The sequence below is a fragment of the Sparus aurata genome, chromosome 8 (assembly GCF_900880675.1).
Source record: "Sparus aurata chromosome 8, fSpaAur1.1, whole genome shotgun sequence".
NCBI lineage: Eukaryota > Metazoa > Chordata > Actinopteri > Spariformes > Sparidae > Sparus > Sparus aurata.
In genome coordinates, this window is record NC_044194.1 from 35,588,479 (window position 1) to 35,614,279 (window position 25,801).

At 40.1% G+C, this 25,801-nt stretch overlaps 1 protein-coding gene across 2 annotated transcripts; it reads right to left on the reverse strand.

Annotated features, from left to right (window-relative positions):
• Positions 1-4,039: 4,039 nt before the first annotated feature.
• ces3 (carboxylesterase 3) lies at positions 4,040-25,801 on the reverse strand. 2 transcript variants are annotated; one of them, XM_030427074.1, is made up of 13 exons: positions 25,644-25,801; positions 23,788-23,989; positions 23,542-23,680; positions 16,975-17,108; positions 16,659-16,812; positions 16,369-16,473; positions 9,573-9,674; positions 8,440-8,580; positions 8,255-8,335; positions 6,216-6,357; positions 5,911-6,060; positions 5,579-5,651; positions 4,040-4,406 (listed from the first exon to the last, which is right to left on the reverse strand). In XM_030427074.1, the coding sequence occupies exons 1-13, from the start codon at positions 25,708-25,710 to the stop codon at positions 4,220-4,222; spliced, it is 1,677 nt and encodes a 558-aa protein (XP_030282934.1). In that variant the 5' UTR covers positions 25,711-25,801; the 3' UTR covers positions 4,040-4,219. The 2 variants fall into 2 exon arrangements, with proteins under 2 accessions (XP_030282934.1, XP_030282935.1); XM_030427075.1 differs by having other exon boundaries at positions 23,788-23,986; positions 25,644-25,797.

The window sequence follows — 25,801 nt, forward strand, 5'->3', positions numbered from 1 at the left end:
CAAACAAGCTATTTAATACAACGATATAATTATTAACTCACAAGTAAATTCACAAAGAGGCACAGCTGGAGACCGCTAACACAGTTAGAGACAAGAGAGACAATGAAAACAGCAAACCACGCGAAAAATGGAACAATGAAACCCCGCAAAGTGATGTGCGGTCAGTTTGACCGCTTATGGCCGAAACAGGTTAACATATCATATTCTGTGTAATTTAGCCTATATAAAAACTATTCAAAGTTAAAATACAGACACTTTTAGGAAAAGTCATGTAACAGCAGTATTGCATTTTTTCATTCAATGTTATAAGTGTTAAGTGTTGTATTTTCTCTATAAGTGTCGATGTTTTCCTCAATTCCTAATATATACAATTAATGAAAATAAATTAAATGTTAAATAAACTTTATTTAACATGGTAGATCCCTTTGTATTGGGACATTGAGATTAATGGGTAATGGTGGTAAGGACTTGGTGTTTAATAGCTGAACAGTGGTAGTTGGCCCATATCATTTCCTGTTATAGACTCACACCGGCCCCCCACCCCAGAAAGGAAAGTTGATGTGGCCCCCACCGAAAAAAGTTTGGGGACCCCTGCTGTAAATCATTGGTGGTGATACAGTGCAAGGACTGTATTTGCCAGATATTATACAGGATCTTGTTTGCAGGAAGCTGGCATGCTCTCTCCGTCTTTCCTGTATATGGCCGAGCCTGTTTACCAGAGGATGCTTTCATTATGCACAGAACAGACTACCCACACATTGTTTGCTCAAAAGCATAATAAAGAAACTAAGCTAAAAGACATCAGTCCAGCTTGTCGTTTCCTCACCCACCAGGGATCTTCAGGGATGAGGCGGGCATCATGAGCAACACAGTGACCACAGACAAGTGTGATGCAACAGAACGGAGAGTTCCTGGGTCTGGAGATGTGTTCATTTTTATGTGTAACTATTAAATTACATTGTTGGCCTTATTTGTGTGTGTGTATGTGTGAGCAGCTCCCCACATACACATATACACTCACACACACACAAACATTGTATTTGTGTTTAATAACTGTAATATTAATATTTACAATAAATAATAATTGTAAATCAATGAAACAGTAACATAAATTAACATTAACCATGCACTAATTTGATAGTAAGTATGACATTTGTTGTGACCTTTTTATCAATTCTCTATTTAATTTGAGAATTCAGTTTATTTATTCTTAGTTATTCTTCAGTCATATTGTGTGTGTATGTGTGTGTGTGTGTGCCCCCTACCACCACCACACAAACATAATATTTACATTTTTATTCCTAACGTTGATATTGAAGCTAAATCTATGAAATGCTAACATTTATGTTAGTGATTATTATAGGCTTCTAACTAGCTTCTGTGTAAAGTCGTGGCGAGACAATTAACTAATCAATTACACCGTTACGATAAACATGTAAATGCACAAAATGCATAGAATTATGTTATGTGTTAACCATACAGTCTATGGTTAAACGTACGTGTTTTTTAAGCTTTTATTTTGGTGATTAACTAACTTCCGCTTGAGACTTCCGGTATGGATTGGATAAGTGGCGGCTTCTATTTTGGTGATCAACCAACTTCCGGTTGGGACTTCCGGTATGGATTGGATAAATGGCGGCGCCCTTGTCGGCCATCTTGACTGCAGATGGGTACTGTTGTGCTTCGTCTACCTTACCTGGATAGTGGGCAAACCCAGCTATACTAATCACATGACGATGTATGACAAGCACTATGAATTTTAAATGTGTGTGTGTATATATATATATATATATATATATATATATGTATATATATATATAGAGAGAGAGAGAGAGAGAGAGAGAGAGAAAGATTAAATTGGGCCACAGCTCCGCCTCCTCACCTCGTCAGTACAGCCAGCGGGAGCTGAGCTCCTTCTGCTTCAGTGTTTCATTGTAATCATGGGTGTAACTACCATTATATGACTTTTTAAAATCATTCATTTGGATCCCCATCAATACATCAGCCTGTTCACTCAGCGCTGTTTTCAGAGCGCTGTGTCAGGGCTTCATTACTGAATCCGTTCCGCTCGTTTATTGAGATAAAACCTGAACCAATGAAACTCCAGTCCATGTGTTCACTGCTACCAGCATCTTCTCGCATACCGCGCAAGTGCACGCACGCACGCACGCACGCACACACACTGTGCTGCTGACGTACAGAAGGTGGGTGAAGTAACCGTCAAAGCAAAATGTTAACTTTGTTAATTTACTGAAACTATATGTCTGTATTTTTTACCTTTTTGTTTCTGTGATTAAGTCTCTACATAGCTAATGCTACGTTAGCAAATTGTGAAAAGATGAGGAGGGCGAGTAGTTTTCATTTGATTAACTGCCCTCCTCATTAGCTAAACGTAGAGGAGCTAATGCTAAGTTAGTGTTTCCCATTAATCAAGTCATTCCGCCACAGTCTCTCACAGAAAAAAAAAATAAAGTTACATCGCAACCCCCCCATTACGCTGATGGTGCAGGGTAAAAAAAAAAATATTTGGAGAGATAATGGCCACTGAGTGAAGAAGGGCTCCCCCTCCTTACAAAAGCCAATTTAACCACTGTATCTATCTATCTATCTATCTATCTATCTATCTATCTATATGTATGTATATATATATATGTATATATATATATATATATATATATATATATATATATATATATATATATGTATATATATATGTATATATATATATATATATGTATATATATATATATATATATATATATATATATATATATATATAAATGCGGTTAAAGACAGTTAAAGCTGTAGCCTACTAAAAAAAAATTTAAAACAGCAACGTGTTTTAGCAACTATAATACTGTAGTCCTCTGTGTCAGCTAATCCAAATTGATCCTGTTAAAACCATGGGTGAAAGTGCCTCATCTACTTGAATCATTTTTCAATCAGCTCAGTCATTTTTTGGTACTTCTTATTGTATTATTTCATATATTATAGGCTTGTTTTAATTCTGCATCAAAATGACTAAAACCGATATAACCTTTGTTATATATTTTGTCATGTCAAATGTTCCCAACAAGGTTCAAACTCAGACCAAACCGGGTCTTCAGATACAGGGAAGTTGGCAATGATTCTAAATTGCAGGTGAATAAAACCTTAAGACATTACCATCTGTGAACATGTGTGCTCATCCGATAGATTTTCATTTTCATTTTTTCTGTGTGCTACATGGACATATGTGGGGTGGAATTCTCTTTGACTTCAGTAACACAAATTACACTATTGTCTGCTCAATTATTTTAAAATCATAATAAGTACTGAGTGCACCACAAAGATCCTCAACTGGTAGCGTCATTTACTTCGTCAACTGTGAAGAGGTGGCTCTTGCATTTTAAGAAGTGAAGCAAAGAAATAAGCCATATTTGAAACTGACCAATTAAAAATGGGGTTCTTTTGCCCAGTTTAAAATGGGCTAAAGAACACAGACACTGGGCAGAGGAATTTAAGTTTGAACTGTTCTCTCTCTCAAGAGCTTGAGATGCAGAACATGTGAAAAGATGTTGGAGAAGTGCTGACACCATCTATCAAGCATGGCGGACGAAAGGTGATGGTCCTGGGTGCTTTGGTGCTGTAAAATGGGGAATTTATACAGAGCTAAAAGGATCTTGAATATGGAAGGCTTTCACTGCATTTTCCAACACAATGCCAGCCCCTGTGGGTGGCACTTGATTGGAGTCAACTTCGTCCTACAACAGGATCATAAACCAAAGCAGCAGCACAGCACCAAACCATGCAGGACAATTTTATGGAAGAAGCAGTCAGCTGGTACTATGTCTATAATGGAATCATCTCAGCCCTACAAATTTTTTGGTGACCCCAAACTTTTGATTGATAGAGTATATGGGAAAATGTATTTTATTTCCAAAAGAAAAAAAAAATTAGTTGCCACTGTCATTCATTCATCCACAATGCTCTCTGTAAAATTCCCTTTGAACTGCATCTACAGAATATGCCACCATGGTGTTTTAACTAGAGACACATGTCCTTTCTTTGCAATAAAATGATTTATTTTAATTACAGCTATGTTAAAGAGTACATGTCAAAAACAGACACGAAAGAAGCACAGTAAATCTATTCTAAAACAGAGAAGAATTAACATTAGTTTTGGCGAGTAGGCATATAAATGTTCAAACCTATAAAACAATAGGTCAAATAGCAGAGATCACTTTCCAGGTTTGGCTGCCACTGCTGCTAACTGGTCCAGCTTCTGAGGAAGGGTGACAGTCGCAAAATGGACCCTGCTGTTCTTCAGTTTCTCTCTCACCATCTGTGTCAGGCCCAGCTCCATATACTCCTGCTTCTGCATGTCATACTGAGGCCAGTTGACCAGACCAGGACTGTTGGGAGAGCTGAGGAGGTAAACACACGAGACATTACAACAGTCTGTATCTAGCAAAGAAAATCATCTACAAATGTTTCCTACTGATTTCATTTCATTTTCCCTCTCTTTATGTTTTTCGTCGAAAGCAACTGCCTCATCGCCTAGCATAAGATGTTAATTTCAGACTTGTTGTGTACTAGACATGAATTTAAATATGTTCATTTGTTATGTAAATTAAAAATTGATAATTGTTTCCATCTATTAGATTAAGTTTCTTATCGCTCTGCACTTCATATGTTCATATTGATACAGTATATTCATTTCTTTGTCTCTTATTTGGGAATCTAGGTTGTGAGTGTACATAGGTAGTCACATCACATGGTCACATGATCAGGAAGTCATTAAAGTTTGCTTGGCTCAGTAGAGAGCCCTCTGACTTGCTGGGCGCACCTTGTTGTGGGGACATCTCCTGTTTATACAGAGCAATAGCCAGAGGAAAGCATTTTGAAACTGTAATTGATGTTAATGACTGATGTGACGACCGATGACCTGCTGTGGTTAAAGAGACCTGGAAATACTGCTCTGGAACATTACTGTGCTGGGAGTTTGTGTATTCTTGCAAAGGACCAGGTCAGCCACCGTTTTTTTTTTTGTGATGTACATTTCATAACTTAACTACATTAGTAAGTTAAAGTAACTCACAGTCAACTGGATGTGAATGGTGGCCTTCTGTAAAGTCTGTGCTTGTATGACCCAACCATTCATCCTCTAACATTTTCACTCTTTATTCTACTTCATCTCTCTTCCTCCTTTGCTGCCATACTTATTACTATGGCCACACAAAGTTTCTGCCTATGAAGAAACAAAAGTATGTGACGTCATATGCTGCTTTCATATTCAACCAATATGGTCATTTTTCCATTGAGGATTGGCTGGAACATGTTGATAAACAGTTGCCTTTTACACGCAGCAGACACTGAGCAACATTCGCATTCATAAAGCGGTGAGACTAATCAAAAAAGTAATGTCCTGGCCATAAACGAAAACAATAAGCTTAAAGATATAAGATTCAGGTGATAATTCTCTGTGCGTTTGTCCCTGCAAGTTAACACTTTCATATTCCTTCCATCTGTTTTTCTCGATTTAACTCATATTGATTAGTGTAGATTTAATATTGTGTTTTTCTCAACGATTACTTACCCAGTACGGGCAAAATTGGCCCAGTATGTCATCATGGTCCTACAGAGTCTTTCATCCTCCTTGGTAACGTTGCCTGAAGATGGGATAGGAGGCGATTAATTATAAAATCAAATACTCATTAACCATAATCTGAAGTGACCGCAGTGTTTTGTGTCGTATCCATATGGTCTATCATCTGTTCATCCCTTCCTTTATTTCACCAAGTCCCACAACTTGCTATATATTCAATTCATGCTTACTTAGCCCTAACAAGTAATGAGAAAAGACAGGAGCAGTAAAGCCAGTCAAATCAAAACACCTATATTGTGGGCAGCACATTATACATAACTTACCAATGACTTTTATCTGTCCATCCCAGAAGCATCCACCAAACATGAAACCAACATCATCTGCATGATCTGCCTTCACAAAGCTGGGTCTGTTGTGTTTATATATCTCAGCAAGGTATACAAACTCATACATGTAAACTGGAACACCCGCATCTAAATATACCAAGGAGAGAGAAGATGAGAGGGGTGTTACTGGGCTGAGATGAGATTAAAGATCAGGAGCAAGTAGATAGTACCCGCAGGTAATCATACAGGCTGGTACATGAACTCTTTTAGTTCTCATCCATCCGTGCTTTGCCTCTTCTAACCTGAGTGATATCCGGCCACCTTGACGACAGGCAGCGTCATCAGCAGGTCCCCCATGATTTCAGTGAATCCGTCCCTGATCTCTTCTGGGGTTTTGGCATCTTTCAGGTATTCCTCTGCAATGAGGTTGTTGGCAGAGGAGGCCTGGAACAGGGAGGACAGTTGGACCATCATAAGTCACTGTGAGGCAGTGATGTTTTTCTACAGGACTTTTTTTGAGTCAATCAGCAAGAGGGATGATGTCCTGACCTTATCAACCACTGACATGCACAAGAAAAGTGGTGCAGATGGAAGATATGCCTGACTTATTTAATATTCTGTTTAAATTTATGTCAATATACACATTTAATGTGCTGAATACAGTATGAGATCAATGTTTATGACAACTGTGTAGGTCTTCATAGACGCTGACTGATATCGGTTGGCTAACAACTCACATTAGCCTTTCACAGATTTATCAGTATCCGTGTATATGTTGTCTAATATGTGCGGAAGTGAAAAACGTTTCTTTGAGATCAAAAGTAATTCAGAATGATATTTGTAGAAGAATTAGAAATGGTTAAATATCCTGCCTCCACAACATGTCTTTGTCACAAGTGTTTGACAGTCATATTTGAGGGAGTTTTACAAAATCAATTGTGTGTATTGGCCAATACGTCGATATTGGATTTTTTTTATGTCCTAATATCAGGCTCTAAAACTCTAAAAGGTTCATTTTGCTGGCTTTCAACAATGATGATTTAAAATTCTCATCATATTCAAATTACTCTACTTTGACACTACTCTTGCCTAAATTTTACAATAATGAATGCAGGTAATAATTACAGCCAAACAATATGAATAAGTTCATTCCACTGTTGTGTTTTTTACATTATACACATAATTGTTAGTCATTTAAATATATTTACATTATATATATAATTACATTAGTAAAGTTATATATTAAGTAAAATCTTCCTCCCTTCAAATACTTCTTTGATTTAGATACAGTGGACGTGCAGCTGAAATGGGGAAATGGCAAATTAATGAAGTCCGTGGAAAGAATGTAGTGTTGTGTTGTAAACCTCAGCTCTCACATTAATGGAAAAGAAAATAGTTTGAAAACCAGAAAACTTCAGTGCACATGCTCAGAGAAACCTTTGAATAAAGCAGATCACACCAGTATTTGCATGTTGATAGATTCAGATTTTTTCACTGAGGGAGAAGAATTTTTAAGGGTTTTTTTTTGCAGAAAACAATAAACCCTCATCCAAAAAGAGCATTTTTATGTGTTAGAACTTGTCGAGAAGGCACCGCTAAGCAGTTGCCATCAGGCATGTGAAAAAGGTTTCTCTCCCAAAAAAAAACTAAAGGGATACTTTCAGCACTATTTAAATAAATATTTTTTTGCAGTATTGGCCAGTGCTATTAATCTTTTTAAAATCATCAGATTGTGTATTTTTGGAGTGTGTGGGTGATGTGTGTGAATGACTTGTTTGTGTCTATTCGTGTTCGCTTGTCTGAAAATGCCCCACTTAGTATCCTGACTGGAAACATCATAGGTTGGCATGTTTCATGCATGACTTAGGACAGGAAGGCTTTAAAGCTGGTAATAAAAACCATCCAGAACATCATTGGTGCCCATCTACACAGCATCAGTGATATTGGTGAAGTGAGGTGTCTGCACAGAGCCCACAGGGTATTAAAAGTCAAAGCCAACCCAGCCACAGTCTGTTCACTCTGTTGCTGTTCTGTAAAAAGATACAGAAGTATCTGCTGCCATACCACCAGACTACGGTGGTCTTTTTTCTTTTGCAGTATAAAGGGACTGCACCTTACATTTTGTTGTATAACCCTGTATTATAAAATGACAGTTAAATAACCCATGAAACATTCTAGCCTTGAGTGACAAATTCAGTTGTTAAAATTGAATTAAAATGTTGTTATTAATACCATCATCTGGTTTTCTGGTAAACAACTCTCCAGCTTTAAATAAAGTCAATAAGTCAATCAATCAATCTCATTATCATCAACAAGTGGTAACAGCTGTCATGGAGCTCACCCCTGCAGGATTGAACATGTTCATCACTGCCAGCACAGACTCTCTGTTCATACCGTGTTCCCATCCAGGTGGCGCAAAGCTCTGAGATCAACATGAGACAATGCTAAAAGTTTATACAAATTCTTCAAGAAAAAGAAAACTCAATTGATTGCATTAGAAATCAAAGCATAGTGAAAATGTGTGACCTGAGGCAGGATCCATCCAAACTCATGGTTGGTGATTCCCATCATCACTGGAACCTTCATCACTTCTTTCCTCTTTAGAAGCTCCTCTGCTGTATCAGTCAAAAATACGCCATCCACCACGGCTCCCAGGTAAATCTTCATCTGAACACAAACCAGAACAAGAAAAAAAAAACAGTGCATCAAGGGGATGAGGGGATTTAGGTGTTTACAGGCTGCCATCTTGTGGCTAACCCCTTTGAGGTTCTGTAATATACTAAAACACCTTCAAAGAAATAGCTGTCAACTAGCATTTTTTACTTTCAGTCTTGGTTGATTCAGTCTTCTTCAGTCTGGGAGCACCAGTGACAGTAACGCGTTACTTAGTTTGTTCGTTGTACACTCTGTGCCGGTGACAAAGTACTATCAAGCTTCATCAAATTTGAAGAAACATTTGGAGTTGCAGTACAGCACAGTTAAGTTTACAGAGCAAGTCCCACCAGGTGGTATTAAGCAGAGAGCTGTGAGCAAAGCCACGGCCTCGACTTCTGCAGGAGGTCCTCCACCACCCAAACAACAAAAGCTGGACTTCGGTGCAAAACAAGTAAGTGGGGGAGAGTTGAAGAAGTTGGTCGGCGGTATGTTGTAGAGGAAATGCTGCACTTAAACACGGTTGACTCGCCCTCGTTTGGTGCCATAATAATCAAGATCCCTACTACTATCAATGCCGCGCTTGGCGTTACTGTTAAAAATGCACTTCCAATAAAGTGAGTTTTGGCAAAACCAGTTGTCATTTTTATGTCGAGGCGGTGGAGGGTGTTGTCGGCAGCTGCTGAATGCAACTAATAAAGTAACATGTAATCTAACTTAGTAACTTTTAAAAAACAAGTAATCAGTAAAGTAACTAAGTTACTTTTTAAATAAGTAATCAGATTACTTCTTCAAGGTAACTGTGGCAACACTGGGAAACATTCAAAGAAACTTAATAAAATGAGGAAGTTCTTCTGTTGGAAGTTTTGGTCTCCTAATTAACTTGAACTACACACCCTAAAAAAAGGATCCATGAAATGTGAGATGTAAAACACAGAGTGAGCATGAACAAATTAAACTCAATTAATCAATAACATCTGCTTGTATATATTCAAAAGACCATATACCTTTTTAGTCGCATCAACCAGCTCATCTATACTCTTTCCCCTCATGCACTGGACCAGTTTCTCTGTACTGCTGCAGTCACATCCAGTGATGTTGGCAACAATCTATGGGAGAGATTTAAGGAAATCACAAATGCATACTAAGTGCATGTACTCTAATACAACAGTTAACTATAAAAAGTGATGGATAATCTGTTTTTTTTTTCCTCTGATATATATGAAAGCTGCTATAAAAATTTACTTTTTATCCACTCCACAAGAGAGCCACATTATCCCAATCAGTAGCATTTAAAAACTCAAATGTTCCCTTAATTTTCATTCTGCTCAGTGATGAAGATGCGAACACATCAAAGCAGTTTATTATGTTCACTTATCTAGAGTATGTTACAATATGAATTAATGGCATACCTTTTTATGTTTAACCCAGAAAAACCCCAATTTGAAGAATACTAACAGAAATCATTCTGGCCCCTGATTGGGCAATCGCCTACGCAAATCTAGCTGCTGTTCCCACATTACACTGAAACAGAAAAATGCATTCGTGGGGCATCCCAGAAGCTGAGTTGTTAGACAATGTACATATGTTCATAGCCTGTATATGTGCACGCTGCAGCAGCTGATGGTTCAAAACCAACCTGTGGCCCTTTGCTGGATGTCTCTGCCACCCTATCCCTATCTTGTCACTCTTTACCTGTCCCTAACAATGTCATTAAAAGCAATAATATCATCCATCCGTTGTTTGTTACTGCTTTTCCTTTTCAGGGTATCAGGGGGTCTGGAGCTGATCCCAGCTGACACTGGGCAAGCGGTGTCGCCAGTTTATCACAGGGCAATAATATCCCATTACATATAGTTCATCGATTTATAGAGAGTAAGCAGGCAGGACTGAGACGAGTTGCAGAGGTGCGTAGGCTGGAGGCTGGTGGCTTGTGAGGCTGGAGCTCAAGGAGGATGTCCACATTGGAGAAGCCGAGGAGAGATGGGGTAAGTTTTGAAGGAGAGCAAAACATAAGCATACAAATTCTCTAGAAGCATGATGGTCTGATCTACCACGTAGGTGAGATGAAACGATCTGGCAACAAATGCAGAGTAGCCCAGAACGTTTAAGCTGGAGTTGATGAGATTCTTATCAGGTGTGTGAGACAGAAAACTCCAGGCCTCAAGGAAAGACATATCCAGCCTCAGCTGCACCTCTGAAACACACAGGCAAAACGAAAAAACACAACAAGAACAGAAATCTCCAAATCATGACAGTAACCCCAGGATTTTATGAACTGTTTAGGCCGGCAAGTCATAGATCAATCAGGTGGGAGCAGGGGATTGGACGGAGGGCCGAGATCGCTGGAGTATACTGGTCTGAGCTAGGAGACATGGAAGGTAGGGTGTACAGGCAACAAAGCAGGGAGCTTGAGGTGGACAGCAGATGGGTTTAAAAGTTTAACCAGTTCAAATGGCCAACATAACAGGTAGCCAGCTTATGTGAGTCAACTTTGAGGGGCAGGTAATGGGAGGAAATCCAGGCAGGTACAGGGGAGCCAGGAAGCGATGTTGGTCTGCGCAACCTTCATCACGGGCAGAGGAGCAAATGAGAGCAGCTCGGGTGGTCCGCCAGACTTCCTGACACCGATCAATGTGGGCCTGGGCTGATGGTATAGCAACATTTACCTCCTGGTCGGGAAAAAGGTGGGGGCTGAAAGCCATTAGCTGCCATAAACTGGGACATACCTGTTGCTGAGCAGGTTATGGACTTGTGTGCATATACAATCCATGGCAGGTGGGAGCTCAAGGAGGAAGGATGGTGAGCCATAACACAACAGAGGGCAGTCTCTAGGTCCTGTTTGGCCCGTTCTGAATAGGCCATTCTGTCTGGCCTTTGGACTGGGGATGGTATCCATGTTAAACTGGATGCTGTGCCCAGGGCGGAATGCCTACCAAATTCAAGGTGAATTGTGGTCTATCGGAATGCCGTGGAACTTAAAAAACCTGGGATACTAGGATGTCAGCAGTCTCTTGGGCAAGGGAGCAAATTAAACTGACTTTGAGAATATGTCAATGATAGTAAATATGATTGTATTACCATTGGAAGGAGGCAGTCCAGTAACAAAGTCCACCGCTATAAGACCATGGGCAACTGGGAATGCGTAGAGGGGGCACAAAACCAGCAGGATGTGATCGCAGTGTGAAGCCTTTCCTCAAGCACATACAGAGCAGGCAACAACAAATGTCTTAGTAAGTAATGCTCAGGTGGAGTACCAAAGGGCTCTTTAGACAGAGGGGGGAAGGGCTGAATAGAAGGAGCAGTAGATGGGTTACCCACATACGCCAGGGTAGCTGGAGAGTGCAAGGGTAGTTGAGGGGTTATCTGGCTGAGCTGGGCACTGAGCTAGTTGACATTGGAGCTGAGTCCGTTGAAGGTGACCATAACTTCCCGGAGAACCTGGTCATGCCTGCGGACGAATATGCCTTGTGCACTGCCAGATTGTTCTTTGATGGTTGGTGGGTGTTGCAGGACCCAAGAGTGGATAATCATGAAAGAAAATCAAAAGACAGAAAACTCCAGGCATCCAGAAAAGACACAGCCAGCCTCTGCTGCACCACTGAAACACACAGGCAAAAGGAAAAACACAAAGCACAGAAAATCCACCCGAAAACTCCAAATCATGACAGTTGTGTGTTCTGAGATGTGTTTCTGAGAAGTTGATGTGTTTTGTGAAATGTCTTTCATTTCAGTCTTTAAGGGGCTACAGATAACTGTTAGGAGGGATAAGGGGTTCTAATTCCTCTTTTTCTTTCATCCATTTCCTAAACACTTTGAGCTGGTTTTCACGTTGAAGTGATGGGGTGGTTAATAATATTAACACGTCATTGGGACGTGCCATCTGTGGGGTGTGTGTTCGCAGCAATTTCTGAAACCCCCTTATCTACTAGGCTGAGGGAGTCAAGGGGACAGTTGAGTTAACACACGGAGATGCCAGTTTGTGTCAAGAGACTGCTACTGGACACTATCAGCGATACCCACCTTCTACACAAGGACTTATGTGGAAAACTATGGAGTAAGATCACTGTCAAAAAGACGTGTCCATGATTCTAACATTCGTATTCGTAATGTTAAACATTTGTGTGCAAATAAAATTGCTGTACACAAAATTCTACTGTCATATACACAAGTCTGAGAAATTGTTTTGGTCAGGGTTGTTTTTCTGTGAGTATGAATCTAAAAGCTGTGAGTGCAAAGTCTTGTGAGCGCGACTCTTATTTCTACAACTACGAAGTCTTCACTGAAAACACGAATTCAAGTTTTTGGGTACGAGTAGAAAAGTGTTGAAATGACGTCACGTAGGTCACAGGCAGGTCACAGGAAAAGTAATCGAACTCCGATTACTCCAAACGCGCATGCGCCAAAGCCTTGGCTAACAGCAGTGGACCGGGTGGAGTGGAGATGCCAGCATAGGTGAAGCATCACAGGTAAAGTCAATAACGTGTATGTCCAGTATTTATTCATAAAATTGTACTATTTAAAATAATATGCAGTTCATGGACGTACAGACTTACTGCTTTAGCTTGCAAGCTAACGACATGTAGGTGACGCGAAATTAGTGCTACTATTACTAGCATTAGAAGTTGGCTTGTGCTAGTTAATTAGCACTGACCTGCAAAATATGAAATAATTAATTTGAGACATAATGTTGATCAAAATACGAATTGTGTCAATTTTGTATGACACACAGTTGCTATAGACGCCGCTCTGATCAGAGGAGCACAGATGGAAAGAGGCTAAAAATGAACTATGCGGGACATTTGCCTTATGGTTCATTTTTGCGCTAATTAAACAGCTTCAGAGTAATAGTGCTGATTAAATTAACAACTTGTAACTTGTTACATGGAGAATGGAGCCTCCGACCCGGTGTCCCAGCTCTCGTCTCTGCAGCACCGCGACACAAACGCGCCCCGTAACCCGTAATCTCTTGTTTATGACAGATACGACTACACAATATACATGTCATAATGTGTGTATGATAATCCATCGATCCACTGATTGATTTCCCGCTGGCTTCCTTGTAGACAAATGCACATGACCGAGAGGACGGTTAGCAAAGAGGAACAGAAACCAGACTTATGATGGACAGATTTATGTCAATTTAGCTTGCAAGCTAAAGCAGTAAGTCTGTAAGTCCATGAACTGTATATTATTTGAAATGGTACCATTTTATGAAATAAATATTGGATATGTACGTTAATGACTTTACCTGTGATGCTTCACCTGAGCTGGCAGCTCCACCCACAGTGCCGGCCCTGAGTAATTTGGTGCCCTAGGCAAGATTAGCCGTCAATTTCACAATCAATGTTCATACACTCACACAGAAACTGCATGTATGTATTCAAGATTTTATTTATTTTAAGTCAAAAATATCACACCAAATAAAAACTGAAGGAAGAAACAATTGATAAAAATACAATATAAATAAGGTATTGCACAAACATATTATCTCTCAAGTGGCTTGCATTGTTCCAGTCCTTTAGTCCTTCCTTATTAAGTCTGTATTCTTTTGGAGGAAACATTTAGCAGCAGAAGCAGTGCAGGCTATCATTTCTGTTTGAGTACATCAGCCAGCTTCTTTTGATTTTTTCAGCATTGACTAAGACTTGTCATGTTGACACTCTCCCATCTTTGTTTTTGGGAAATGTGTAACTGCTTTTTTATTTGAACTGGTCCTCCGTGAACTAGTCAGAAGAGATGTCCAGTCAGCAGGTCTATTGGTCCAGCCTTTAGTCCTGATGCTGTGTCACTGGACTGGTGAAATATTTTAAAACTGCATCTGAAGAGAGAAGAGAAGTATATGTGACCCCTGCATGTTACATTTTAATAAAAAACAAAAACAAAAACAGATGCTTTATGGGTGCTATACATAAGACTAATAATGAACATGTGATGAGATTCATTCAGTTTATTGTCATTGCAATACAATTAAGTCTAATCAGAGTACAAGTGCAGTGTATATCTATATCTATCTATATCTATATCTACATCTATCTATCTCTCTCTCTCACTATGTATATATATATACATATATATATATATATGTATATATATATATATATATACATATCTATATCTACATATTCATTCGCCTATGAATGATATGGGAAAGCTAAGATGTGGAGTATTAACAGTAATACACTTTAACACTGATGTAAACTTTAACAAACTAAACTATGACACAATAAACCATAAGCTTACATCTACCCTGTTACAAAGGGGATGGAAAACTACTAGCATTTTAACTGACATACTAGCAGGAAAGACACCTGTAATAACACCTGAACAGGCCTAACGTTAACTTTCCAAATGTCCCTGGTGAATTTAAGGTGGAGTAACATTAACACACGTCGACTCAGCTATTTATTGATTATTAAACAATGCTGCTATCATCCGTAGTAAGCTAGCAAGCTAACAACAATGGTAACTACGATCATTAAACTATTCATTTCCTTTCTCTTCATCACATTAACGTTACTGTACCTCTATCTTCTTCACGACTTCCTCTTCTTTCCTTCTTTTCCTTCACTGGGTGCCGGATGGTTTCAGTCTTTTGGACCTTGTGGTTCCGCTACAGTTTCAGTAAATCTCTCTCTTGGTGTTGGGGTCTCTGTGCGGTCAGATTCCAGCAGCTCGCCTCTTGACCCGCCCCCTCACAGAGGACAGGTACAGTGCACCGTTTGGAGTGATCGAGGTTCGATTGTTTTCCCCTGTGACCTGCCTGTGACCTACGTGACATAATTTCAACACTTTTCTACTCCTACCCAAAAACTTGAATTCGTGTTTTCAGTGAAGACTTCGTCGTCGTAGAAATTAGTGTCGTGCTCACAAGACTTTGCACTCACAGCTTTTAGATTCATACTCACATAAAAACAATCCTAACCCAGACAATTTCTCAGACTTGTGTATATGACAGTAGAATTTTGTGTACAACATTGTTATTATTTGCACACAAATGTTTAACATTACGAATACGAATGTTAGAATCATGCACACGTCTTTTTGACGGCGATCTTACTCCATAGAAAACCAGCTTTGATTATTTTCAGGGACCCAACCACCAAACCTGACATTAACATTGAAACAACGATGTGGCACACTGCTCAAGGGAGTAAAGAGCAGTGGTGTTGAGGCATTTAATGATGGAGCTGTTAACATGCTAGCTGCCCCTCGCAGGTGAGCTAACCACTCAGTTGTTTCTCCAGTCTTGGAAACCAGTTCAACTAATTATATTTATTTCCTTGTTTTCATCCTTTTCTACACACTCCAGGATAGGACTAGTATGAATGTCAAATTATTGCTTGACCTTCACCCTATACTTGAGTAGTCGGTAACATTATTGTAAAGTGGTACTAATAAAAGTGGTAGTAGTAAAAGTAACAGTAGATCACATGTGTAATGTACACAGAGAATCATCACTTAACTCTGTAGTTCTCTTCACCTTCAACATCTCAGTCATTTTTGGGATCATTATTTTATTTATCTGGCATTAAACTCTGCACTAATTAACCTTTTTATCCAGCAGCTTTGGGGAGCTCTTTTCACTTAAAAGATTTCTATAAAACTCTATAGAATACATGCCAAACACCAAACAAGTTAGCAGCTAGCTAGTGAACATAATCGAGCACATTTTTCTCAGGAGTCAATCAATGCAGCTTTATGTACTACTATTCTACAAACATGCTGAAATCAATGAGCATGAGTTTCAAAGATTTTTTTTATATATAAATTCATCTTAACCCAGTTTACATATTACAGTACCTTGGCATGACCCAAAGGATGGCTTGTAGTGTAGGTCCCAAGAGTAGCTACTCCACTTTGAAATATTGCCCTCTGAAATAGTCCTTTTGCTTGTGGAGACAGAGTCTGTTCATGAGACAAGAGACATATGCAATTACTTCACAAATGGCAATCATAAATAATAAACCAAAGATGCACTCAATAATAACTTACAGCTATTATAAGCTTGTGAGGCTCTCGTGAAACACTTTAAATGTGTAAATGTGTGTTTGGCACGTTTTCTTCCAGTGAGTATTTTTTTTTTTTTTTACCAGTATGGATGCACTGATGCCTCCCGCAGACTCTCCAGCAACTGTGACGGTTTGTGGATCGCCACCAAAGTCCTCAATGTTTTCCTGCACCCATCTCAGAGCTGCTAGCTGATCCATGAAACCCCAGTTGCCCTGGGCGTGTTCATCTCCAGTGCTTTGGAACAGGAAAAGTCAAGAAACTTGCTTTGGATTGTCAAAAATCAAAAATCATTTCACTAAATGTAAAAATGGTCACTGTGATACTGTTGATGGTTCCATTTTGTGTCTTCATTTGAAACCAGCGATGAGCAATATGATCAGCTACACAGTTCCTTACCTGAGAAATCCCAGAATGCCAAGGCGATACTGAATAATAACCATCACTATGTTTTCATAAGCAGCTAATGGAGCACCATCATACTGAGAAGCTGCACCCATTGCCAGACCTCCTCCATGGATCCACACCATCACCTGACATAAAGCACAAGACAGCAGCCTTCAGTTAAGAACTGACCTCTTCACATAGTACAGTTACATTTAACATTCATTGTGATGCATAACAAACAAAAGATAACACAGCTCAATTTTTAAAACTAAGATTATTTGTTAAAAAAACTATACTGCTTATATTCACTTAAAGGTGTGTCAAAAAACACTTCAAGTTCTATGTGATTTCATGATAATCATTGTAACTAGAGCATGGCATGAGTACAGTAAGCAGTTAAAATGTCAGTTGAAGAGTAACAGTTGAAAGATTTCAAAGTCTAAATTGGAGAGTAAACAATGAAAGCCAACCAATCAGTTACAGAATATTGTGAAAGCAGCTAAAGTGTCAGTTAGCCAAAACTCTTGAGAGCCTTCTACAGCCTTTGACACTGGACAAAACCCACTGACTCCCACTTACATCTGACTTTTGTCTTTAATGTGTAGGGGATGGCAAATTGACATCCACTTCTTAAATGACTGTAATTGTGATACTTATTAGTGTATAATATAATAGTGTAATAATTTTTATCGGCTCCAGTTCCGGCACAATGCTATGACACGCATAGGAGTTAAGGATGCTGGCTTGTTCATTCTTTTCCATCCATCTCTGTTCAAGCAGCTCGACCATCATTCAGCCAGTTGTTCAGTCTGAGTTTGAAAGACAGACTGAAGTAAAAGATATTCAAAAAATCTTTTACTTCTATCTTTTACACAGTCAATGGCTTTCACATCAATACCATATCCTAACCAGCTACCTGATTAGGCTGCACATGTGCAATTTACAACTGATAGAGAAAGAAGTGAGACGTCTCATTCCTTATTAACTTCTATCATCAGCTCAAAAAATGATGTGTCGATTTCTGAATGTTAGTCCAGTTGTGTTACATATCACACCTCTTTTGGCTCTACAACACTGACATTTTATAAAATCACACACTGGGGCAACATTATGTTTATCTCAGTACAAAAATAAACCTGCTGTAATGAAATGTTTTTTGTTGAAGTGGGATCTCTGTAAAAAGGGATACAGAAATGACAGCATTTTAAATGTTAGCGTAAGTGTGACACTGAAAGCAATAGAAGTGTCAGTTAAACTGGCAAGAGACAACGTTTTTGTTTCAACTCATTCTGAAGCTGATTTCACAGTGCAATAGCTGTAGAAAAATGGCACCATCCATGTGCAGATTCCCCAATATTAAGTGTTGTGCAAGAGAGAGATAAAGCACCTGTGCTCCAGTGTCTATTATCCTAATGCTAATGGAGCCATTGAGAGATTCAACAGGGTACTGAAAGAGTGCATACACACTGCCGACAGGATGCACAAACCATAGAAACAATCAGTAACAGAGTTCATGCTTACACCTCTTGCTATAACACCACTACTCCATTCGAGGTGCTGAAAAACAGGCAGATTCACACAAAAGTCAACTTACTTCACACACACAAGTGGAAGAAACAGTGAAACAAAAGCAACAGAAGAGCAAGGAGCACACAGACCAAAAGACTAGGGCAAAAGTTCCCATGTTATGAGTAAATTACACTATGCATATCCAAGGACCTGAACATGTCCCATAGGGATCGTCCAGATTCACAGAACCCCTGCTGTAGTCAAGAAAGTGGGATCAATCACTTACCTGCTCAACAATGGTCAGAAATGGAATGCATCCAAGCTTTCATACTTCCAACAGGGGGTTCTGACTTGCCCCAGTAATGGCAATGAGACTGTACTTGATGGACTTACAGTGCCAGAGAACATGCATTACTGTTACTACATATTAAATCAAAAGGGATTTCATTCTTTAGCTATCATTAATAAATGTATATGATACTGAGAAATGAGATACAGAAAATGTAAGCTCCTTAACAGAAGTTCATTTCTGATACCAAGTCATTTGACATTTGTTATCATTACAGAAAGCTACTTCATACAAAATGAATTACTTAGCTGAACTAAAGAAGAGGTAATTCCTTCAAGGAAAGGGGAACTGTTGTGTTGAAAAAAAGAAAATGACATAGGGCGCTACAGGATATGGTGAGTTGATGTACAGGCTGTTGCTGTGTGAACACATGAAGAAGAGTGATAAAGGGAGATAAGATCAGTCTCTCCGGCCTGATCCCTTTGTCTGTGTTTGTTCTGCTGACTGGTCTTCTCCTGTGTACCAAACCTGGTTCCAGTCCAGTCCAAGATTTTTGCCTTTTTAAACCTGCTCTGTCTTGAGTTGTGCATTTGGGTTCTAGTCTTGTGCATCAGACCTTGTCAATACAATCTGGCCACACCATGGACCCAGCTGTCTCAGTCAGGATTGGAGCTGTTATCCACTCACATGGCATGCTCCTCAATCAGCACGAGTAGCAGCCGACCACAATCTGCCAGGGCCTCCAGGAGATCAATCCTCACCATGAGGGACTGCAAACCACATATCGGCCAAAGTGAGTGTACTCACTGAACAGATGCATCAACTGTTAGTTCAGCTTGGTTAGCCTTCCCCTGCTCTCCTGCTGGCACCACAGCCAGAAACAGCTTCACCTGCTCCCTCACCTGTGACCTACATCATCTCTCACCACTCAACTCCGGAACCAGACACCGTTCGGGCCTTCATGACCCTTAGCCAAGGTAAACAGTGGGTGACAGCTTTTACACTAGACTAGCTGAATCACTGAAGGATCAACTCATTACCCTAGATCATCCAGATGACGTATACTCTTTCATTTACTCAGCTATTAAAATTGATAACCACCTGAGGGAATGTGATAAGGAGATGGTATGGCCTTTCTTCTCCCTGACTTCCCAGAGGGATCCCCCCAGTGCAATGAGCTTTTTCCCTGGCGCTCTCCCTTGCCTGAGACGACAGCTCCCCTTGCTGGGCGAAAGGAACCCATGCAACTGGTCTGTGCTAAACTGACCCCTCAGAAGCGGCGGCAACGACTACAGGAGGGGAGGTGCGTCTTCTATGACCAGAAGGGTCATTACCTGAGCTCCTGCTGGATAAAAGTCCAAGCTCGCTGGTCAAAAGGAGAACACTGGTGAGCTAAATATCGTCTCCTATCTTTAGAGTGCGAGCTCTTACAGACATTTTACTACTATGTACTATGTACACCTGATGTCTCTGAAAAGATAAAAGGGCTAATAGACTCTGGGGCTGATGAAAGCTTTGTGGACTGTAAACTTGGCAATTTGTTAAAGTTAACTGTGTGTGCTCTAACTCAACTCCTAGAGGCCAGTGCGTTTGATTGAAGGCTGTTCTACAGTTTCACCCATCGCACCAAGCCCATTCAGATTATCATCACCCAGGGACACTCTGACCAGCTAAATTTTCATCTGTTCCACCTTCCACTACACCCCCTAGTTTTGGGTTATCCCCGGCTGACAAAACATATTCCCTGCATAAACGTGTCTACTGGGGTTGTCATTGAGGAGGGAAAGGGATAATTTAAGGACTGTTTTCTCCCCTGTTTGCCCCAGAGCTCCTTAGAACAAGTCCACTATGTAAGCCCTGTGCCTCCTGTCACCATTGAGACTCATTCACTTGTTACTCCTACCTCCGAGTCAGATTACCATGCTATCACAACGTAAAAGAGGTATTCAACAAGGCCTGAGCCACCTCACTTCCTCCACAGGTACCCATTCCCTCTCATTCCTTCTGCTTTGGAACTATTATGAGGTATTGAGATTTTCACTAAGCTCAACCTCAGAAATGCTCATAATAAGGATAAGGAAGGGGGCTAAATGCAAAACTGCCTTTAACACCCCCTAGTGGCCGTTATGAAAATGTGGTCATGCTGTTGGGTCTCACCAATGCACCTTCTGTTTTCCGACCCTTGTGAATGATGTACTTTGGGACATGTTCAATGATTTTGTTCATGTAGACTTGGATGAAATCCTGATTTTCTACACTGACCAGACAACCTATGTCCAACATGTACTGGATGTTGCAAAAGCTACTGGAAAACCAGCTCTTCATCAAGGCAGAAGGGTGACCCTCCGTCTCCTTCCTGGGCTTCGTTATCATTGAAGGCCACACAAGATTCAAGATTCAAATTGAGTCAAAAAGGTATGTCCTGTCCCACTCTTACCTCGAGCAAAAAGCTACAATGTTTCCTGGGGTTTGCTTATATTTATAGACAATTATACCAGTCACAGTACTACCATCGCTCCCATCCATAACCTCTCCTGCTGGTTAATGGAGTTTCACCATGGTTTCCATCCTACTCTCCCAGACCCAGCATTGCAATTTGTGTGGGAGATGGATGCCTCTGATGTTGAAGTGGGGACTGTTCTGTCCCAGCATTTAGTCACAAATTCCACCCGTGCACTTTCCACGCAGGGCAACTGTGGTTCAGGGGTAGAGCCAGCGTCTTGTTATCGGAAGGTCGCTAATTCAATTCCCCTGGTCTGCATGTCGATGTGTCCTTGGGCAAGATACTGAACCCTAAACTGCTCCTGATGTGCTGGTCGGCACCTTGCATGGCAGCAACCGACATCAGTGTATGAATGTATGCATGAATTACTGTAAGTCGCTTTGGTCAAAAGCCCTAAATCTAAATGTAAATGCTCCTCTCCTGCAAACTATCCCCTGTTGAGAGGAACTACACCTTGGTAAGTGGGAGCTTCACCGGGCAACTAATATGAGGGAAAAAAATGCCACGTCCATACATGGAAAGTGTCTGTCCTACGGACTCTTTATCACATTTCTGCCAAAAGACCGCATCTGTCCACAGCAGCCGTTGAATGGCAGTAATTATGTGACGTGATTTTGACAAAAAACGTTAACTCACCATGTCTTGGAGTTACTGTCGCTGGGAACTTGTATTGAAAAATATCACAGTGATTGTCAGCCCTCCAGACCAAGACTTGTGAACTTTCCCCCAGAAAACAGCATCCCTCCTGCCAGTGAAAGCCCAACAGGGTCCGCTGTTTACTGATGGCGATTATGAAATGATGTAAATTAGAGCAAAAAATATAACTTTGTCACTTTCCACAATGCATGGTCGGTGTGGGTCTCAAGCAAAACTGATTATAACTGCATCCATATGACTATAAACAGTCAGCAGATACATGTTTAGATTAACAGGTGGTAACCGGAGAAAACACATTTAAAAAAAAAGCTGCAAGCAGCGATGAACGGGCCCTCGCAGTCCACGTGCATTGGTGCATGCTGCCGTCGGGGTGTGCTGCGTAGATGTATTCAGGGCAAGACCCTCTACATGTTTGAGCAATTTGGAGTAGATGGCAAATTGTATGTGGAAGTTATAATGAGTTGATGGTTTTATGGCGAAGCATCAAAATGGACCGCGCCACCAGGTGTGACTTATCTGAAAGCACAGATGCTACTTGCAAAGTTTGTTGCAAATGGGTCAAATGGCCTAGGAGGAGTTGGAAAAAGTAAGTTTATCATTTTTTCACAGAGCCTTAGTGGCTCATGGGGAAGTACCGGGGTTTCATGTCATTCAGACAGACCAATGTGGAGATATGCAACACTTTGTGTTATGAGCAAAATGTACAGGAAATTGTTATTTAATAACTTGAGTATTGTTTAGAATATCAAAATTCTTTCAATAACTTTTTGTCAGGAGAGATGTGTCCTCACATCTAAAAGTACACTAAACCATCCTTTCAACTGCTCATGACTGTGTTGATCTCAAAATTAAAATAATAATAAGAAGAATAGTCTCATTGACAATAATTCAACCTCCAAATTTAGCATTTTCTTTAGTATAAATTCCAGCATTTCCTCATTCAGTTCATTATCATAATTTTGACTGCTTTGTTTGGTAATTATTCATGTCTGGTCATCATTTCATCTAAAATTATTTGTGTAAATATCTAAACACAATTGCACAAGCATTGACATTCCACTACAAAGTGTAACTACTGTAAACAGTTGAAGTGGAGAAGTTGTCAGCTTTTCATGATCACAGTGCTTTGCTTGAGTAAATCTTGCTCACATGAAATTGCTATAAATTATTTAAAAATAATAAGCAGAATCCTCTGTACTTAGAGGATAAACATATAATATATCTTAATCTGAACAATAAACAGAGGCAGCATCGGATGTTTACATCAACAAGCTAATCAAGATGATACCAATGTGATATTAATTACCATGAGAGTTGTCATGAAGTTGAATAGTAAAATCAAACATACACTGAAGCCTGAAGATTGAACAAAGTTAATGAGCAACCAACATACTTGGCATTACACAATGAGCAGCTCTATACTCAGCATACATAGAAGGGGTGGACAAAATAACATGAACACCTTACATTTGAATTCAGTCCAGTACAAAATCCTGTTAAGCTAGTCCCTCTGATCACAACCTGTTTAAAGCAGGGCTTTTCTACTGGATTGCATTTCAGCTGTAAGAAGATTCTGTTTTGTTGTCTGCACCAGTAAACACATGCTGTCTCTTGAACCCACCGGAAGTTTGGCCCCTTTTGTTGCCTCAGTGGGAGTGTATACATTCAGATACAGACAGTCCTCTGAAAGCTCTTGTGGGATGTATTGCATTGACATGGTCCTAGAAACATTCACAACTATCTCTGGATCCTGGATACACCTGAGATAGAAAGAGAGACGAAGAGGAAGTTTGTGTTAATCAGAGAAAAAAAGTTAACTCTTGCCATTATCTGTGGCCTTTGGTGAATCCAGGTCACCAAGTCTTACATGGGGGGCTGTTGCGTGCCATCTCTCTCCCCTTCCCAGGGCTCTGCATCCTGGGGTGCAGCCAAGCGGAGGGGCCCCACAGGGGGGCGGGCAAAGGGGATTCCCAGGTATTGCTTCACCCTCCTCTCTGTGCCTTTCACCATACCATATTCCCCTCTGATTCGGCCATGTTTCAAAGAGACCACAGGGTCGACGATCTCTGCTGAAGATACAGGTGGGTGTTTCATGTGTTAAAATATCAGAGTAGTGTTATTGCAAGAACGCAATTAATGTATTTGACATGACTGTCAGCCACTTTCCAAGGCTTGTTTTATTGTGACAAGCCTTGGAAATGCTGATCATCAACATTATGTTTCAGAGACTTGAAACTTGAGCTAAAGTTAACACTTCTGAACCAATACATATAACTGATAATTACCTGCTTCTAGCAGCCAATAACCAATAAAAAAAACAATACAGTTTTGTGTCCATTTTTGTAAGAACTTGAACTTTTAAAAGTTCCAAATGGAGGATAAGATCAAATAATGTGTCCAAGCTCAGTGCATGTGAGAGGCAGTCTGCCATGGACTGTCCACTCTGCCCAGCCCAGAGACACTTTCTCAGCTAGCCAAAGAGGATGGTGTGTTTTCTGTTGAAAGTACAGCTGGCAATCTGCTGCGTGACACCCACCACTGACTGTTTGTATTGCCACAAAACACAAACACAACCAGAGAATATATGATTTGTGCGAGTGCAGCCAGATACAGAAATCATCCAGTCAGAAACTCTGTAATGCTGCTGGGATTAGGTATTTCACTGTAAACTACTGATGAGGGAACAACCAATGTTAGCAGAGCAAACAGCAGTGTCCCTTCCCCATCCAACCAGCCCATCCATTCTACCATCAAGCATTCTATTCCCCCTCCCCCTCTCTTCCTTGTCTTCTGTATGTTAGTGGCTTTTAAGCAGCACAAAGCTACCTACTGAATCGGGGAAATTATTGGTTATAATTTCATTATCGAAATACTACATGAAAATTTAAATTTCCCGTTATCTAGCTGATAATTTATTGGCCTAATAATTATTGCACATCCCCAATATATATCAATAGGGACAGGTCACCCAAAAATTGAAACATTCAAGCCCCCCCTTTGTGCCATTGACTTCCATTATACTAGAAAGAAGCCATCTCTATGGCTGATATCTCTCAAACTTGGCAACTCCGAATAAAACAATCTAGACAGATAAATCGCACAATAGGTGGGATGAAAAATATGTACCTCTGATTTTAATAAAACACATTTCGCTTGACATGCAAGGTTTTGTTGGAAGTGACCAGAGTCACAGTTTGATTGACTCACCAGTGAGTCTTGCATCATTTACTGTTAATACTAAACTGTAAAAGAAAGGAGAAAACTAATTGCTAAAGGATTCTCTTCTCTGTCAAATATTTATTTTTTATGGACCAAAACTTTCTCATCAAAAATCTATAACATTACTCTTTAAAGAATGCAAAAACACATTCAGACAGATTCTTTATTTCAATTTTCATCACTTGGTTAAACTCAAAACTGAACTGTAGTGTTAATCCATGGATCATGTGGCTGTGGAACATTCCTTCATCCACTTATTGCCTCATGAAACACTTTCAAAAATCCTTGAATAGACAAGCTACAACTATTTGTTGCTCATGAGAAGTTGACAAGGTGAGGGTTTCCTTTTAGTCAAACGGACATGCTTCAGCCTGTGGAGTTTATTTAATTTGTATTGTTCTTGACAACAGAAGAAATTTGAGAATTGCATAACAAACTTAACGGCAGTGTCTGGTACATCAAAATGTCCTTCCTTGTGTGAGGTACAATAAAATGTTCTCTTACCTGGTGTTGACTGTGCTATTGCTATCAGCACAGTAAGGAGATAAACAATGAAAAGTGCTGTCCTCATCCTTACCGGATTCAACGAAAGGCAGAGAAAATTACAGTGTAGTTTCGGAGAAATAGCCCTCTGCCCCTGTCCTGGCCCTCTAGTACTACTC

Bases quoted from the DNA above. Each gene is read 5' to 3' on its own strand.
- ces3 (XM_030427074.1), bottom strand. From the start codon at position 25,710: ATGAGGACAGCACTTTTCATTGTTTATCTCCTTACTGTGCTGATAGCA. The intron at 16,813-16,974 runs GTAAGGAACTGT...CCTGTTCCAAAG, and splicing joins GGCATTCTGGGATTTCTCAG to CACTGGAGATGAACACGCCC. The intron at 8,581-9,572 runs GTATATGGTCTT...GTTTGTGTTCAG, and splicing joins TGGTTGATGCGACTAAAAAG to ATGAAGATTTACCTGGGAGC.